The following is a 15,292-nucleotide window of genomic DNA, read 5'->3' on the forward strand; positions in this document are numbered from 1 at the left end:
GAGGAGGGAACCTTTTACCACACTGTCTGGGAGTGTCCCATCCTTCAGGTGTTCTGGAAGCGGGTGCTGCGCACAATGTCACAGGTGTGTAGGATATCGCTGGTGCCGGAGCCCCGGCGCTGTTTGCTGAATGTGTGGGAGCCCAATGATCTTGATCGTCAGGTGCAGGGCTGGGTGTCGCTGGGGATCATGACGGCCAAACGGAATATAGCCCAGAGGTGGGGAGCGGTGGAGGCGCCGTTGCTGTCTGTGTGGAAGAGAGAGATGGACGCAGCCATGTTTGCTTAGCGGTCAGTGTTTGTCAGGCGGGGATGCCCTCGCAAGTGGGCCAAGGTTTGGGGGGCATGGAACAGGTACAGGGGAGGAATATGTGATCCGCCGCCTGTGTCTGATGAAGACTCCTCTGATTCCGATGGTTAAGTTGGTCTGTGGGGTGCTGGGGAGCGGGGGAGACGTGGTCCTTATCTCTGCATTAGCGGTGGTATTGATTGTGACATTATGCATTTGGGTGGGAATTTGTTATAAGATTTCTGAGCACGGTCTGTCTCGATGTCCTCATGTTCTAACTGTTGTGAAAACAATAAAAATTTTACAAAAAAAAAAATACGCTCCGAAAAGTATTCTGTTTTAGCTGCCAGAATGGCTTGTTTGTATTCTTTAAGAATGGTAATGTAATATTGTTTCCGGATAGGGCAGTATTCTTTTCTCCAGGCTCGTTCGGCCTGCCGTAACTCCAATTTTTTGGCTTTGAGGCCAGAGCTGAACCACTTGTTGGCATTGTGGGTGCGGTTGATGGTAACCCGCTTCAGGGGGGCCACTGCATCGCAGGCTTTAGCTAGCCAATGATCTAGAGTGGTGGTCTGGGAGTAGGGGATCAGGCCCGATAAGTCTGGGCAAGTAGTGATTAGCGAATTGCACAGAGAAGGAATATCGACTCGATTACAGTTCCTTGTTCGAGTGGTTTTTGGGCAAGAAGGTATTGTTTTATGACTCAAATCCAAGGAAAAAGCAAGCATAGAATGGTCAGACCATGGACAGGGGGAAATTTTGGGGACTGACATCGGGATATTTAGTGTCCATATCTGATCGAGAATGTGGCCTTGAGTATGAGTAGGGCCTTGAACATGCTGAGTGAAATTGAGGCTGAGGAGCAGTTGTGTAAAGTCCTTGGATTTGGTATCTTCAGCAGGATCGGTAGGCCAAAAATTAAAATCTCCCAGGACGAGAACGGAGGCGTTATTGACCACCAAGGTGGCCAATAGGTCCTGGAAGGCAGAGAGAAAACCTGAAGATGATTGGGGTGGCCGATATTTTAGTACACAGGTAATTGGGATCTTAAAGGAGGTGGAGCGAGCTACAAGGCAATCGGCTGTAGAAATCATAGATGAGGCAAGTGTCTGAAAATGAAGGTCTTTGCGAGCAATTAAGGCTACCCCGCCGTCTGCTTTATTCTCCGAGCGATCTGCGCGGAGCATGGAATAGTGAGGCGGGAGGGCTGCCAAAATGCTAGGTAGGGAATCCGACCTGTACCATGTTTCAGTTAGAAACAGTAGGTCAGGAGAGTTGGAATCTAATAGATCGAATATTTCAATCTGATGTTTGACGGCTGACCTCGTGTTCAGAAGGAGGGCAGCAGTAGAGGAGGAGAGAGGAGGGGCGGGTGTGGTGGGCTTAGACAAGGCAATGCCAAGAAGCTGAACATAAGACAGTGTAGCAATATTCAGGGGCCACTTTTTATTGAGAGCGCACAGTTGGTCAGAAGTATATGTTATGAATTGCGCATAGTGGCCTGCCCCTTGTCCCGGTCGGTCGCGGACGGGCGCAGACGGGCTCGCCTTTGGCGCGCCTTCGGCGCGCAGGCGGCGCGCCCACTGCGCCCACCCGCTGCGCGGTCGGGGGAAGCACATTATATGTAGTGGGGGAAACGGAAGGGGCGTGGCCTGAAGTGGTAGGCGTGGCCAATGTCCTCCGGGGAATGGCGGCGGCAATGTGAGGCTCCGCAACAGTGATTGGATCAGCTGTGCGGGGCTGCCAAGAGCGAAGAAAAGCTCAGAAGGAGCAAGTGAGCAGGTAAAAAAAATCCCAAATTGTTCTATACTTCTAATTTACTGCTGCCACTACAGCGGCTAAGGCATGATGTGGAGCACTGGAAGACTGTTCCTCTACAGATACTAGGCAGAGCGGCACTCTTTAAGATGATGTAGTTGCCTAGCTTCCTACATGTCCTCCATAATTCACCTAACTCAGTCCCCAAGTCCTTCTTTTCGGCAGTGGAAGGTGTACAAAGAACGTTGCTCTGGGGAAGCAGCCCACCTCGAATATCATTTTCAAAACTAGCAAGAGATTGGTATGATGGGGAAATTGGGCTCTCGAATATTAACAAACACTACTTGGCGGCACAATTACCTGCCATCAATCACTGCATATACCGACCCCAGAATTACACTTGTGCGCTTAATACACGGCCCGCAAAATTTCAACTAACAGGTCCCGCGAAACACTTGATTCAGGTGTGGCATACGGCACATAGGAGTCTGGGATGGGCAGGGAAAATAACACTGGCTACCCCGCTGTGGGATGTGGAACAACTGGGCTCACTCTGGAAGACAAGGGGTTTCGATATATGGGATACCATTGGCATACCGAGGGTGGGCGACCTCTGGGGGGGCATGGCTTGTCTAGCCACGATTGTGGACGTGTTCTGTTAGGGCTCCAAGCGCGGACCCCGACAAGCGCCAAACATAAGCGCAGGCAGGGGCTAGAGAGGCAAGGAAAGGGCTTGCGCTGAGCTATGACACTCCGGTGAGGGGGACGAAGTATTGCGGAGCAAAAAGGGCCGGCAGAAGCAAATCCTCAAAGCTGCGACGCGGCCGGGCGCCTGACCCTAAAATGGCACCGCCGAGTAAATTCCGGGGAACAATTGATCAGACACCTAGGCACAGTGAATAAGTAAGGAGGGGGTGGCCTGATCCTCCTAATATAACACTGGTACCGGGACAGTAGGTGAAAAGGATTGACTGCAGCGAACACATCGAGGTTGCGAAGAGGCTGGGCGCCTGACCCCAAATGGCACCCGCAGGGCAACGGCCGAAGGAAAACTGATCGGATGCCCGGGAACTGCAGATGGAGAAGGAGGGGGCAGCTAGATCACAAATGTACAGTGCTGGTACAGGCAGTGCGAAGAGCCGACTGAGAATAATCTCCGCCAAGAGGCCCTGTAAAGACCGAAGACCACCGCGACAGATCACTCGGGGGCTCTCCGGCTGTCCGGAGAGGGACGACGAAACCCACAGTGATAGGGCCCCACCCTGAGTCAAGAAGTAATGAAAGGTGGCTTAGCACTTATAACGTTGCCAGTAGATATGGGATAAGGCAACAGGGGGTCCTCAGACCGCCCACCAAGCACGATCCATATCCCCAACCCAAGCAGGCCCAAAGACAGACGCAGACTCTAACGCCATTATGTTCGATAAACTGGATAAAGTCCTGTCAGCCATAGAGCACTCGCGCGTCACCATGGAAGAGCGCTTTGGCACCCTGGCTACGGACTTGAGCCTGCTGCGGGATGACCATCGGAAACTGGCGGATAAGGTGACAGATGGGGAAAAAACGTTGTCAACCATACACCCGCAGGCCAAAGCACAACAAGAATCTATAAAAGACCTGCAAACCCAAGTTATGGCCCTGGAGGAGAGGACGGATGATTTAGAAGGGCGTTCCAGGAGGAGCAACCTACGAATCCTCAATTTGCCGGAGTATTTGCCAGAGGAAGTGCAAGGAAGAGACCCCATTGAGTAAATGGAGTCCTGGCTCCAGTCCTTCACGTCGCGAGAAGAACTTACTCCTTACTTCTCTATAGAAAGGGCGCACAGAGTTCCGGCGCGGCGCCCTCCCCGGGCTTACTTCCTCGCCCTATGCTAGTAAAACTGCTCCACTTCCGGGACAGGGATGCCATACTGCGAGCTGCCAGACAAAACAATCCAATCACAGTGGAAGATAAGCATGTCATGCTCTTTCCAGATTATTCTAGGGCTGTCCAGTGAAGGCGAGCATCCTTCCTCGAGATAAAGATCAATACTCTCTGCTGTTCCCCACACGGCTTAAAGTCATTCACAAGGACACTACAGTATTTTTCACAGACCCGCAGGAAGCCACCAACTGGCTGGAGCTGAACCTGAAAATGGACTCCAAGAAGAGGAACACAAGAGCACCGAGGCCTGCAACACCCAGGCCCTCAAGACGCCACAACAAGAGAACCCAGAGCCAGTCAGACATGCAGGCACTCCAGAAATCGTTGACATTGCCAGATCTTGAACAGATCGTAGCTGAACGCCGGAAAGCAATCCAGGCAGCAGCAGAACTGGGAACGAACCCCTCAACATCAGATCACGAAGGCACTCCACACATTTTCAGGCCCCGAAGAGAACCCTAACAACTACAGTGACTCTGGCGAGAACTCTGGGATCCCGCCAACAGTTATGCCACAGACAGCTGACACACTCATATGAAGTCCATGAGTGATGGTAGATATATAGACCCCAATTGTCTGAGAAACCACACGTGCTAACTCCACAAAGTATGGCACACCCCACGATGGAGCGAGCCCCACACCTAACAGCGCAAGCCATCCCCGCGTATTGTACACATAACACTAGAAGGGGTCCCGCTCGAGGGTCATAGGAACACGCATGAGCCAGGTGGATCCCCCGATATGTTCCGTTGATAGGTACACGGTTGTACCGGTTTGGATATGCTGTACACTACAACAGGTCCCCAGTATTGGGTCGTTCACCCCACAGTATTCTGGTTCAACTCCTCACCATAGCCTGTCTTCACACCCATCCCGTCACAAAGGGCAGGATTACCCGCTAGCATATCTACGGATCGCACTTGGCACCCCCGACCCACACCACAGGGCTTAGATTGGGACCCCTAGGACAGCTACTTCACGTAGCACGGCCTATCAGCCGCCATGATTCCAATGACAGATATTACATTTCTCACTCTAAATGTACGGGGTATACATACAGCTAGAAAGCAATACGCCATCTAGCGCAAGTCATCCTTCTGCAAGAGACTCACTTGACAAAGGGGGAACTTGACAAACTGCAGAAGAAATGGCAGAGTACCTTTTGCGCCACAACATACTCAGCGTATGCGCGGGGAGCCCTTGTCTGGCTTCGCCCGGGACTCCCCTTCCTAGAGACCGGGAGGAAGATAAATCCCGATAGTAGATATGCATTACTGGAAGGTTTATTAGACGGCCAGCCCATACTAATAGGGAGTATATACGCCCCCAATACAGAACAAACAACATTTTGGGAGACCCTGTCGAGCAGCTTGGCTCAATTTCACATCGTCCCCATGGGTGTTGGGACGGGATTATAACTTCTCTTGAGAACTTGCCCTAGATAGGTCCCACCCCCCTGCCAACACCTCACTGGCCCACACACAAACAGCCCGCTTCCAAGCCTGGACAAACCAATGGCTGCTGACGGACGCCTGGCGACATGCACACCGACAACTAAACTCTACTTCTTCTGCGGAAATTTGCCTTTTAATGAGCACACGGGTGCAGGGGTCACCCTTCTCTGTCCACGGGTCCATAGACCAACAATATAGAGATTCGCACTGATGCTGGAATTCAAATAACAAGTTTATTAATCACTCATGAGTGGGACCACGCCCATACAACACCCTCAAGTGTTGCAGGAGGTAGTACATTGAGTACACAGACCATGGAGCTTTTATACACACTTTGTTGCAGAGTAAGCATGTAGATACAAATAGAAGGTACAGGCCTACACAGAAATAGTTACCGACAAACATGGACAGATGGGTGATCACTTAGTCAGCAAAGTGGGAGGGGGAACAGAACTGTTTACAACAGCAGAAAATAGTTGACAGTTACATCTTTAACCAGGTGCATTTTAGCAGCTGCAGGCCTTTTCTCAGCACGTACATTGCTTTGGCTCAGTAAAGAAGGAGTTAACTAAAGCTGATGACACAAGCAGAATAGAAGAGCAAGCAACAGTGAAGACGGAAGAATTACATAGCTGACAAAATGGATGCCACAACCAAGATGGCTTGAGCTTATGCTAACGGAAATTATTTCAGATTTCCACACTTCCACTCTATCCCTCATAATTTGCGAGTACGGCTAGACCGATTTATGTGCACACGGACGATCCTCCCCCTGACGCAGCACTCAGACTACCTGGGTAGGGTGATTTCGGACAACAATGCACGTTATGACCCTCAGATGGCCTTCCATGAGTTCTACCAAGAACTGCATAGGGAGCCAATCCCAGACAGGGAAGCATATATTCACAGAATACTGCACACCGATACAATAACACAGCTAACGGAGGAAGATCGATCCGCTCTGGATGAACAACTCACGGCGGTAGAGATCAAACATGCGATCCGACACCTAGCCAAAAATAAGGCCCCCGGCCACGATGGCTTCCCCATTGAATTTTATAACACATTCTCCCAACAACTAGTACCGCAGCTAAACATAGTCTATAAGGCAGCACTGGAGACGGGGGTGCTCCCTAAGACCCTGCGGGAATCAATAATGGTGACGTTTCCTAAGCCAGCCCAGGATCCTCTGCTTCGGTCGTCGTATCACCCTATTACCTTGCTAACTACGGACTGTAAAATACTCTGAAAGATCTTAGCGGATAGACTCACAGGGGTGCTCCCCCATCTAATACACCCTGACCAATGCAGTTTTGTACCAGAGAGGAACAAATCCCAAAATATACGTAGGTTGTTCCAGGTCCAAGATGTTGCAAGATGTTGCAGTATCTATTTGAGGTCTTGCAGCGGGTGGGAATGGGACCCCAACCAATGGCATACATCAAACTGCTGTACACCAATCCGACCACCCGGATCCGCATAGGCAGGCATAGCTTGCCCCCCATCTCAGTAACGCGTGGAACACGTCAGGGATATCCCCTATCCCCATTATTATTCACCTCGGCGATAGAACCACTGGCGATAAGGCTGAGAGAAGAAGGCGATCGTTGGGGTATACCACTCGGGGGACGAACGCACAGTGTATCCATATACGCAGACAACCTCCTCGTATACGTCAGGGACATTACGGCAGACCTCACTCCTCTTTGGGCCACACTCGATGAGTTTGGGAAGGCAACGGGGTTAAATGTAAATTGGGCCAAATCCACTATTTACCCCCTACACCCAGATATGCCTCATTGGGAGATCAGTGTGGGGGAGGCCAAATTGTCATGGAAGGGGGACGCCCCGAGAAACTTATGAATTAGACTATATCACACACCTTGGGATCTCCTAGAGGGGAATCACTACAGAGCCCAGAGCGGATTAAGAACCCAGGTCAACTTCTGGCGAACGTTACCCTTGGCTCCCATAGGAATGGTAGCTTTTTCTAAAATGATAATGGTGCCCTGTCTTCTATACTACTTTGTAAATGTCCCGGTTCTCCCACCACGAGCAGTGGCTCGCATACTGGACAGCTGGACGTCACTTGGAGGAGACGGAAACACGGGTGGGTATTCTGTTGACTCCGGAGATAACCTGGATGCTCCTCCCAGGGACCAAACCTAATCCAGCACATCCCCTGTTGGTGAAGGTGTTTAGAACCTGCATGTTAAGGATCCACCGTCTCTCTGGAGCAGTGCCAATATACTCCCCGCATTTACCAAAGGACACGGACACTACACGACCAGAGACTTATCAGTGTGGACAGAACACACACTAACCGAGGTGGAAGCCCTATTCACGGAAGGTCAGATGTCCTCGTTTGAGGGCCTGATGGAGGAAAGTGGGCTTCCCGCAGGACAGTTCCTTATTCACAGGCAACGGGTGGCTAACTGTAGGGAAACGTGGGATCTGACGGCAAGTGAACCCATAACACATGCTGTATTGCACACAAAATTACATATGGTGGAGGGGAGACATCCTATCACCTTGTTATATAAATCTATCATGGATTTACACGTACACCACTAACGCGGCTTTGGTTAAAATGGGAGGAGGAATTTGGTCGAGCGCTACATGATAGTGAATGGCGGATGGCCCTGGAACACCACAAGAAGGTATCACGTAACCAACGCTTCGAAAATATCCAATTTAATATACCGCACGTGCATATCTCACACCAGAAAGGCTCAAGCATTTCTTCTCTGCATCACAGTTCGATTGCCTGCAGTGCCACACTTCTGAGGCCACGTTCATCCATATGTTATGGACTTGCCCCACGTTACAACCCTTTTGGACGGCAGTGCACACCTCAATCCACACAGTCACAGGCCTGACAGGGCTCGCCACATGGGAAGGCTAGCGCCTGAGGGATATTTAGGTGAAGTTAACAGCGAAAGGTGGAAACCCAGTTTGCAATACTAGTCCTCCTTTTGGCAAAGCGAAGCATTACACTTCACTGGCGCTCACCTGATAGTCCACCGATAGCAGCATGGAGGGGGGCGGTCAAGAAATGGGGTGCATTGCAGCGGAGGAGGATACAATCAGACAGCAGGAGGTGCACGGAACAAGGCGGTGCCCCATATCCATGGAGTGGTCGATGCTCCAGCATAGCTTCAAGCAGGTATTAGACACCCCCACAGAAACCCCCGCCGGTACCCAAATGGCACTTAGCCCCATCATCCCCCGCACCACACAAGCCTCTTCTGGGCGGATCCCTCTCGTCGCTAGCCTAGGTGACACACAGTCCTTGGCCCAGTGAGAGAGAACAATGCGTGGAATTAGTAGATCAGCGAAGAACACTGCCCCTACTCCTAACCCCACCTTCCCCAGTTAGGTCTCCCCCGTTTGGTTGTCCGAATGGATTTCTTTCTACCCAATGATGTACACACACGCAATGAGAGAGTACCAGCCAAACCCAAGAGTTACGCAGTTTAATCTGAAACTCATCGTCTTTAAGCAGGCACACAGACCCACATACCACATGCACTGAGACTACAACTAGTCTGATGAGGATATTATGTCAAGATAATGCATGTAATGTATGTCCAATAATGTCCAACGATGGTGTAAGATGTATAATCTATATGAAAGATGCAAAATCCAATAAAAAGGTTTATAAAAAAAAAAAAAAATCGAGGGTGGGCGACGTCTGGAAAAAGGGGGTGGTAGTGCCCTTTCTTGACTCCACAGCAAGAATACGAATAGGCGGAAATTGAGAAATTCCAGTATTTACCGGTACGACACACCCTGCAGACAGCGGTTCCAAGGGCAGAGACTCCTCCTGAGGCTTCAGCAATAGAGGATATTTTTCTCAATGGGTTCCTGCGAAAAAAGCAATTTCCCTGACTTACTCTAAACTGATTAACCATTCACCGGATCTTCTTCCGCAGCTCTGCGAAAATGGGAAAGTAACTAGTCAGAGCTGGATGATGAGGACTGGCTGGAAGCACTAGCATCGCCAAAGAAAGTAGCAATTTTCTCCAATCTAAAATTGGTGCAGCTGAAAATATTGCATAGAGTATATGTCACAGGACCAGCTCTGGTCAAGATGGGATATAGGGAACACCCTAGTTGCAGAAGACAGTGCGGCCGGGAGGGTACGTTCTTACATATCATATGGGAGTGCTCACATATTAGTAAGTTCTGGAGTCATGTGGTCCTGTGCATGGGGGAAGTACTGGGAGAGAGACTACTAATCAAGGCCAAAAGATGTCTGCTAAACATATGGGAACCAACAGATTTGGGTAGTAAAGAGAAAACATGGATGTCGTTGGGTCAGATGGTCGCTAAGCAAAATGGGGGGCACAAGAAGATGATGGACTGTAAAAAATATATGGGCTGGTGCATGTTTAGGGAGAAAACAGTAATATGTATCCAGGGGTGCCCGAAGAAATGGATGCAAATATGGGGCAAATGGAACGAATACAGGGGGGACATATGTGTACCACCCAGTTGACCATCGCAACTGTCAGTCATAAATGACAGGAGCAATCTAATCAAGGGACGTATTGATTGTTGAGAGTACCCTATATGTTCCACAGTAATTATGAATGTGAATCAAAAATGTGCTGAGTGATATCTGTACCATTGTTTGTTGTAATCAATAAAAAGTGTTTTTTTTAAAAGACCCCCTGCATCCAGCCGCCCTGAGCCCTGAAGAAGAGGCCCTGGCGTGCACCTACGTCCCTGAGTCCTCCAACTTACCGGCCCAGTTGTTGGTTCCTCCCGGAAGACTTCCCGGACCAAGCCTGCAGCAAAATCCAAAACCTGCAACTCCCATTGAAAACAGGGCACCCAATGCCAAATCAGCACTCTGCTCCTGGCCGCCCTGTGCCGCTGTGGGTGCACCTTGTGTGCAAACACGGATCCCACTTTGCCCTGAGCTAAACCCTAGGAGCTTTGCATGGCGTGTCCATGAAAAGCTGACAACCGGAGGCCCCATACCCCCCATTGGATAACATTGTGCCTCAGCACTCTGCACCTGGCCGCACTAGTGCAGCCGTGGGTGCTCTTACAGTGCATCCTGGACCCTGGGGGAAACCTGGTTCTAACCCCAGAAACTCAACTCCCAAGACCGATTACTTGCTTTTAAACGGATAACCAGATTTTCTCCCATTGGACTGCATTGGCTGTTTTTCTGTGGAAAAAGTGTGGAGTTGAAAATTGTATGAAAATCTATACAAGTGTGTGTTGAGAAAAACAGTTTTACTTACCTTTTATCCAGGAAATGTCCCAGTGTGATATCTAGGCATATCACCCTGAGTAGAAAAGGTAATCCTGAAAAGTAATCCTGAAAAGTAATCAAAAGTAATCCAAAAGTAATTACAACTGTAATTTTATAACCCTGTAAGAAAAGTAATTATTCATCCAGCTTGCTTTTTAATAATCTATCTTGAAAAGAACAATCATATTTACCTGTACCTAGTCCTGCTCGGTTCTATAAATAAAATACAACAAAGACATAGTTTTAAACAAAACCATTGGTCTGAGTTCAGTCTTTGAGTGTGTGACATCATTGCTTGCCTGAGTGGGTACAATAAATGCTTAACACTACCCTCTGATAAAGTTTTAGTGCTCACCCACACTACCACAAATAGAGAGTAAGGTATTATCTACTTTAACCTCTGTAAGCCTTTGGGGATCCACTGGACTCTGTGCACACTGGTATAGTATATACAAAGCCAGCTTCCTACACACTCTGCCAGGCTTTTCATCACAGTGGAACTGCCATGAAAAGCCTGGCTGAGAGCCAACTGTGGCTGTCCCGCCAAGCATATTGTGGCCTCTGACCACCGCTCCTATGCCAGGGAACGGCAGTTCCCTGGTGGAGCTGGCAGTCCTACTGCCTGAGACATAATTGGGTGGTCAGAACTCTGGTGCGGCAGTGGCTTGATCTGCCACCGCCGTCCCCAGACCGCCAGACTCGTAATAGAGCCCTAAGAGTTTACTTTTATGGCTTTTATAAAAGTCAAATTCTAAATTTAGTGCATATAATCTGTATTTTATTAACTATAAAAAGAAAGTGAAAAATTGCAACAATAGCAGCTAACATACATATTACTAGGAAAAATGGCAACATTAAAAAAGCATTGTAGATACCCCTTTCATTTGTTCTACAGCCCCTCCTCCTGGCCTCTAACTAAGCAAGTCTTAACATCAAAAGGAACTTTTCTCTATTTGCAGTTAAAATACCACTTTCAGCATGTTGAATGTTATTAAAATCAATGATCAATATATATCAGCCTTGATGCATTTTTATCTAGTTATACTTCTATGAAAATATATATTTGTTTGTTTGAATTATATGTATCCATGGTTACTGAAGTGCTTGAAATAAATATTAAACACTGTGAAATGTTAATATTTGGAAAAACAATTGTCAGTCTATCAAGCAAACAAATAATATATGTCTACAAACAAAGCAATCCGATTATTCTCCAACACATATTAAACAATATATCCCTACAAGCTGAATTATCAAATTACAATGAAACACGTTTCAAACCATACCAAGTGCTGTGTATTTGACATGGAGATAGCATGCACGGTAATACATGAATACATGGAATTTTGTGATTTCTAAATTAGAAAATATGAATATGACATCACTAGAATCATCAGGAGCTTTCTTTAAGGCATGGTTAGTGAGTTCTGTTTTGGTAACAATGGAACCACTTATGGTTCTGTAGTATGGGGCCGAAGGCCTGGTTGACAGTAGCCAGTGAAGCACTCCGGCTTAAAAACACAGCCTGCAGATTCAGACTCCTTACTGAAGATCAAATCTCCTTAGTAGGAGGCTTTCTTAAATAAGGAGGCTGAGGGAATGGAGGGTCAGAAGGTAATGATTTAGAAAAAGTCTGTGAGTGCTAAATCTGAAGCAATAGATTGCTAAGCTGTCCTCTATAAAGTACATTTTATTGTTGAAATATTATTTAGTAACGGTATTCTGGGATGTCCTGAGGAAGTAAAACCTGCACTTTTGTGTGTGCCAACACAAGACCAGAGGTCACAGTCCCATCATTTTTACTGCTAATGTTCCCTATAGCTCTTATACCACACCTGACAGTTTAAAACATTGAATCACACCTGGCCTTCTGTAATGCTGTTGATATGTCTGTTTAGGCAGTTATTACCCTGTCATCTATATTTCCCTCTGGACAAACTTGTTTTCAAAACCAAGAAACCACCAAGTGGTTTATGAGTGCTTTAGAAATATTCTAAATGAATACACACATTAAAAAGCAAGAGATATAGCAACTAACTGTCATGTATTAATTTCTACATTTGCTGTTGATTAACCGAAAATGTGACATTTTAAATTTCTCTCCTTCCTCCACACCCTCAATAGTTTATAATTATATTAATGATTAATCAGTCTGGGTAGACCTTTGCCACTGTAGGCTTAGCTCTGAAATACCACCAAACACTAGATTTTGTGAACTCTGACACAGTGTAAAATTATTAATGAATGCAGAATGTTTTCTTTCCTGTGTGCCCCATTGACCTTACCCTACGTATATTAGTAAACTTATCAGCCATTAAAATGTGGCAGAGCACATTAGATGTATCCCTGCACTACACGGCTGGTGTTTCTCAACTGGAATCATAAGTGAAGTTAAATTATCTCAAATAAGTAACCTAACACACCTGGGCACAATAAATGTGAAATAATTCACTCCTAAACATATCTCATTCTGCAGTATCACCTCTGTCTGAAAGAGCTGGGGGAAATGGAAAAGCTGCGGAGGAAACATAGCATGGAGGGAGCATTATCTGACTCTGACACTTCACTTGTGGATGGTGGATGGGATCAGGACTCTAGGTAAGTTTGTATAATGCTATTACATCAGTACCTTTAGGAAGCTAAACTTTCAACAAGTTTCTCTAAGACCCCTCCCTTGCTCAGACTAGATGGCGACCCATTTGTCATCGTGAAAGTGTTTTGGGTGTGCTCAGACCAATAGGAGTGCAGTGACCCCTTTGTTGTTTTGGAATATGGTTAATCTGTGAACGCAGGATATAGGACTGAGATCAGGTTTGTATGCCCCCCCCCCACTGAACTAAGTATTTGTATATGATGGAAGAGGTAGGTACTCCTGTGTGTCAGCCCATCTTTTTAATAAGCATGTTTTTAAGCTAGTGGAGGTATCTCCAGATTAGTTTATTTGGAAGACCAAACTCTTACTGGAGATCTTGAAAACTTTTAACTTGTCTTCCTGTAAGTAGTTCTCAGACCATTTCTATGCCTGCAGGGGACCAATCACCCCACATGAATGGAGACCTATTGATTAGTAATTCAGCATTTTGCCTGACTGGGATGTTTAGCTGAAAAGAGCTGTTGTGTCGGAAGGCTTTATGTTGCATCTTCCAGTTAGGTATTGAGCTTTTTTGCATTGGTGTTTCAGGCACTTTGGATTTTGTGAACTGTCTAGAACCTGAGGTGCAGTGGTGTCATGTTGTAGACTTCGTTCTATAATGACCCAATCTGGGGTCTTTAGTTCTCCAAAGTGGTACTTCAGCTTTGATAATTGTTGTGCTATATAGTAATGTTCAATTTTAAGGAGTCACAGGCCTCCTTCTGTGATGTCACCAAAAACTTTGAGCTAGGCAGTCTATGTTCGTTGCCACCTCATGTAAGCAATCTTATTTGGACATCTATAGAAGTTTGCACGGTACGCATAGTGGAAACATGCGGAACGCATAATTGAAGCAATGGGCAACTGTCATGAATCCTGCTGCAGAGGATTTAGAGCCCCTTCCATTTGTGATTGTTATGCTGCATTTCATCAATCAGTTAATGCACATTGTCCTGTACCATATGTCGTATGTCTTCACTGACCAGTAGCCACAGGTGTTTAAATTTACTTCTTGGATCTTTATAATATTTATCACAAATCCAATTCATTAGTAAAGTCGGATTTGTGCCAAATATTTTACAAAAGGTATTTTTAAAAAGTTACCATTAGCCTACCTAAAGTCTAGAAGTTCAGAGAAGCCCATTTGCCTGAGCTTCCATCTGCAACCCAGGATCTGTCTGAGCAGCTCCCAGAGATGAGACAAAAGACTTTGGTGTGGTAAGGTGTCTTGTTTCTCTGACATGTTGACCATCTGGCAGTGCAAAGGAACTTCATTATCTTCAAAGGGGCCTTCCCTGTAACAGGCAGCTGTATCTCAGACCTCAGCCTGATCCTTCTTTTTGCTAACTAGCCACCCTGGCACCAATCCCAGTGGGAGAGGAGCTGCCCCCAGAAATGGTTTTGAGTTACTGGGAGGGTTTGCTCATTTCCCTGGACACATCCCTAGGGTGGGCACAGGAGCTCCTCACAAGGGAGGAAAGGTTCTGCCATCTTGGTTTTAGGTAGAGAGGGACACTGTGTGATTGTTTGTTGTAGGGTACACTTGAACTGCTGCAAACGTGGGTAGGATTACCCATGGGCTTTTTTCCCTATTGGTCAAGGATGGGCCAGGCATAATAGTGGCACTCATGGACACCCTCTCAAGAACCCTTCTGGACTTGTGGAAGAAAGAAGAAGGATGCACTTATTGTGACCTCTGAGGTGAACCATGTACCCAGAAATAAGATGTGGACTCTAAAAATCAACTGCAGAAGAGCTGAGCGCCTCTGGAGACAAGACTATAACACTGCAATGAAATCCACATATAATCTAGCTATTCTACAATATAAGGAGGCAATCACTGCCGCAAAAAAACTTTTTTTTACAACCAAAATAAAGGAGGCTGGCAATTCCACAAAGGAACTGTTTAAATATGTTAACATGCTAGCCAAACCGCAACAGGATAATGCCTTTAAGCCGGATCAAAC

General features: G+C 47.1%; 1 protein-coding gene across 3 annotated transcripts in view; it reads left to right on the top strand.

Moving 5' to 3' along the window:
- Positions 1 to 15,292, top strand: part of AGBL3 (AGBL carboxypeptidase 3) — a 616,174-nt gene that overhangs the window by 381,160 nt on the left and 219,722 nt on the right. For all 3 annotated transcript variants that reach the window (XM_085651966.1, XM_085651965.1, XM_085651967.1), the window contains exon 11: positions 13,170 to 13,291. In XM_085651966.1, coding sequence (XP_085508092.1) covers positions 13,170 to 13,291 — 122 coding nt within the window. The remainder of the gene's footprint in view (positions 1 to 13,169; positions 13,292 to 15,292) is intronic.

The sequence above is a fragment of the Triturus cristatus genome, chromosome 4_1, assembly GCF_964204655.1.
Source record: "Triturus cristatus chromosome 4_1, aTriCri1.1, whole genome shotgun sequence".
Taxonomy (NCBI): Eukaryota; Metazoa; Chordata; class Amphibia; order Caudata; family Salamandridae; genus Triturus; species Triturus cristatus.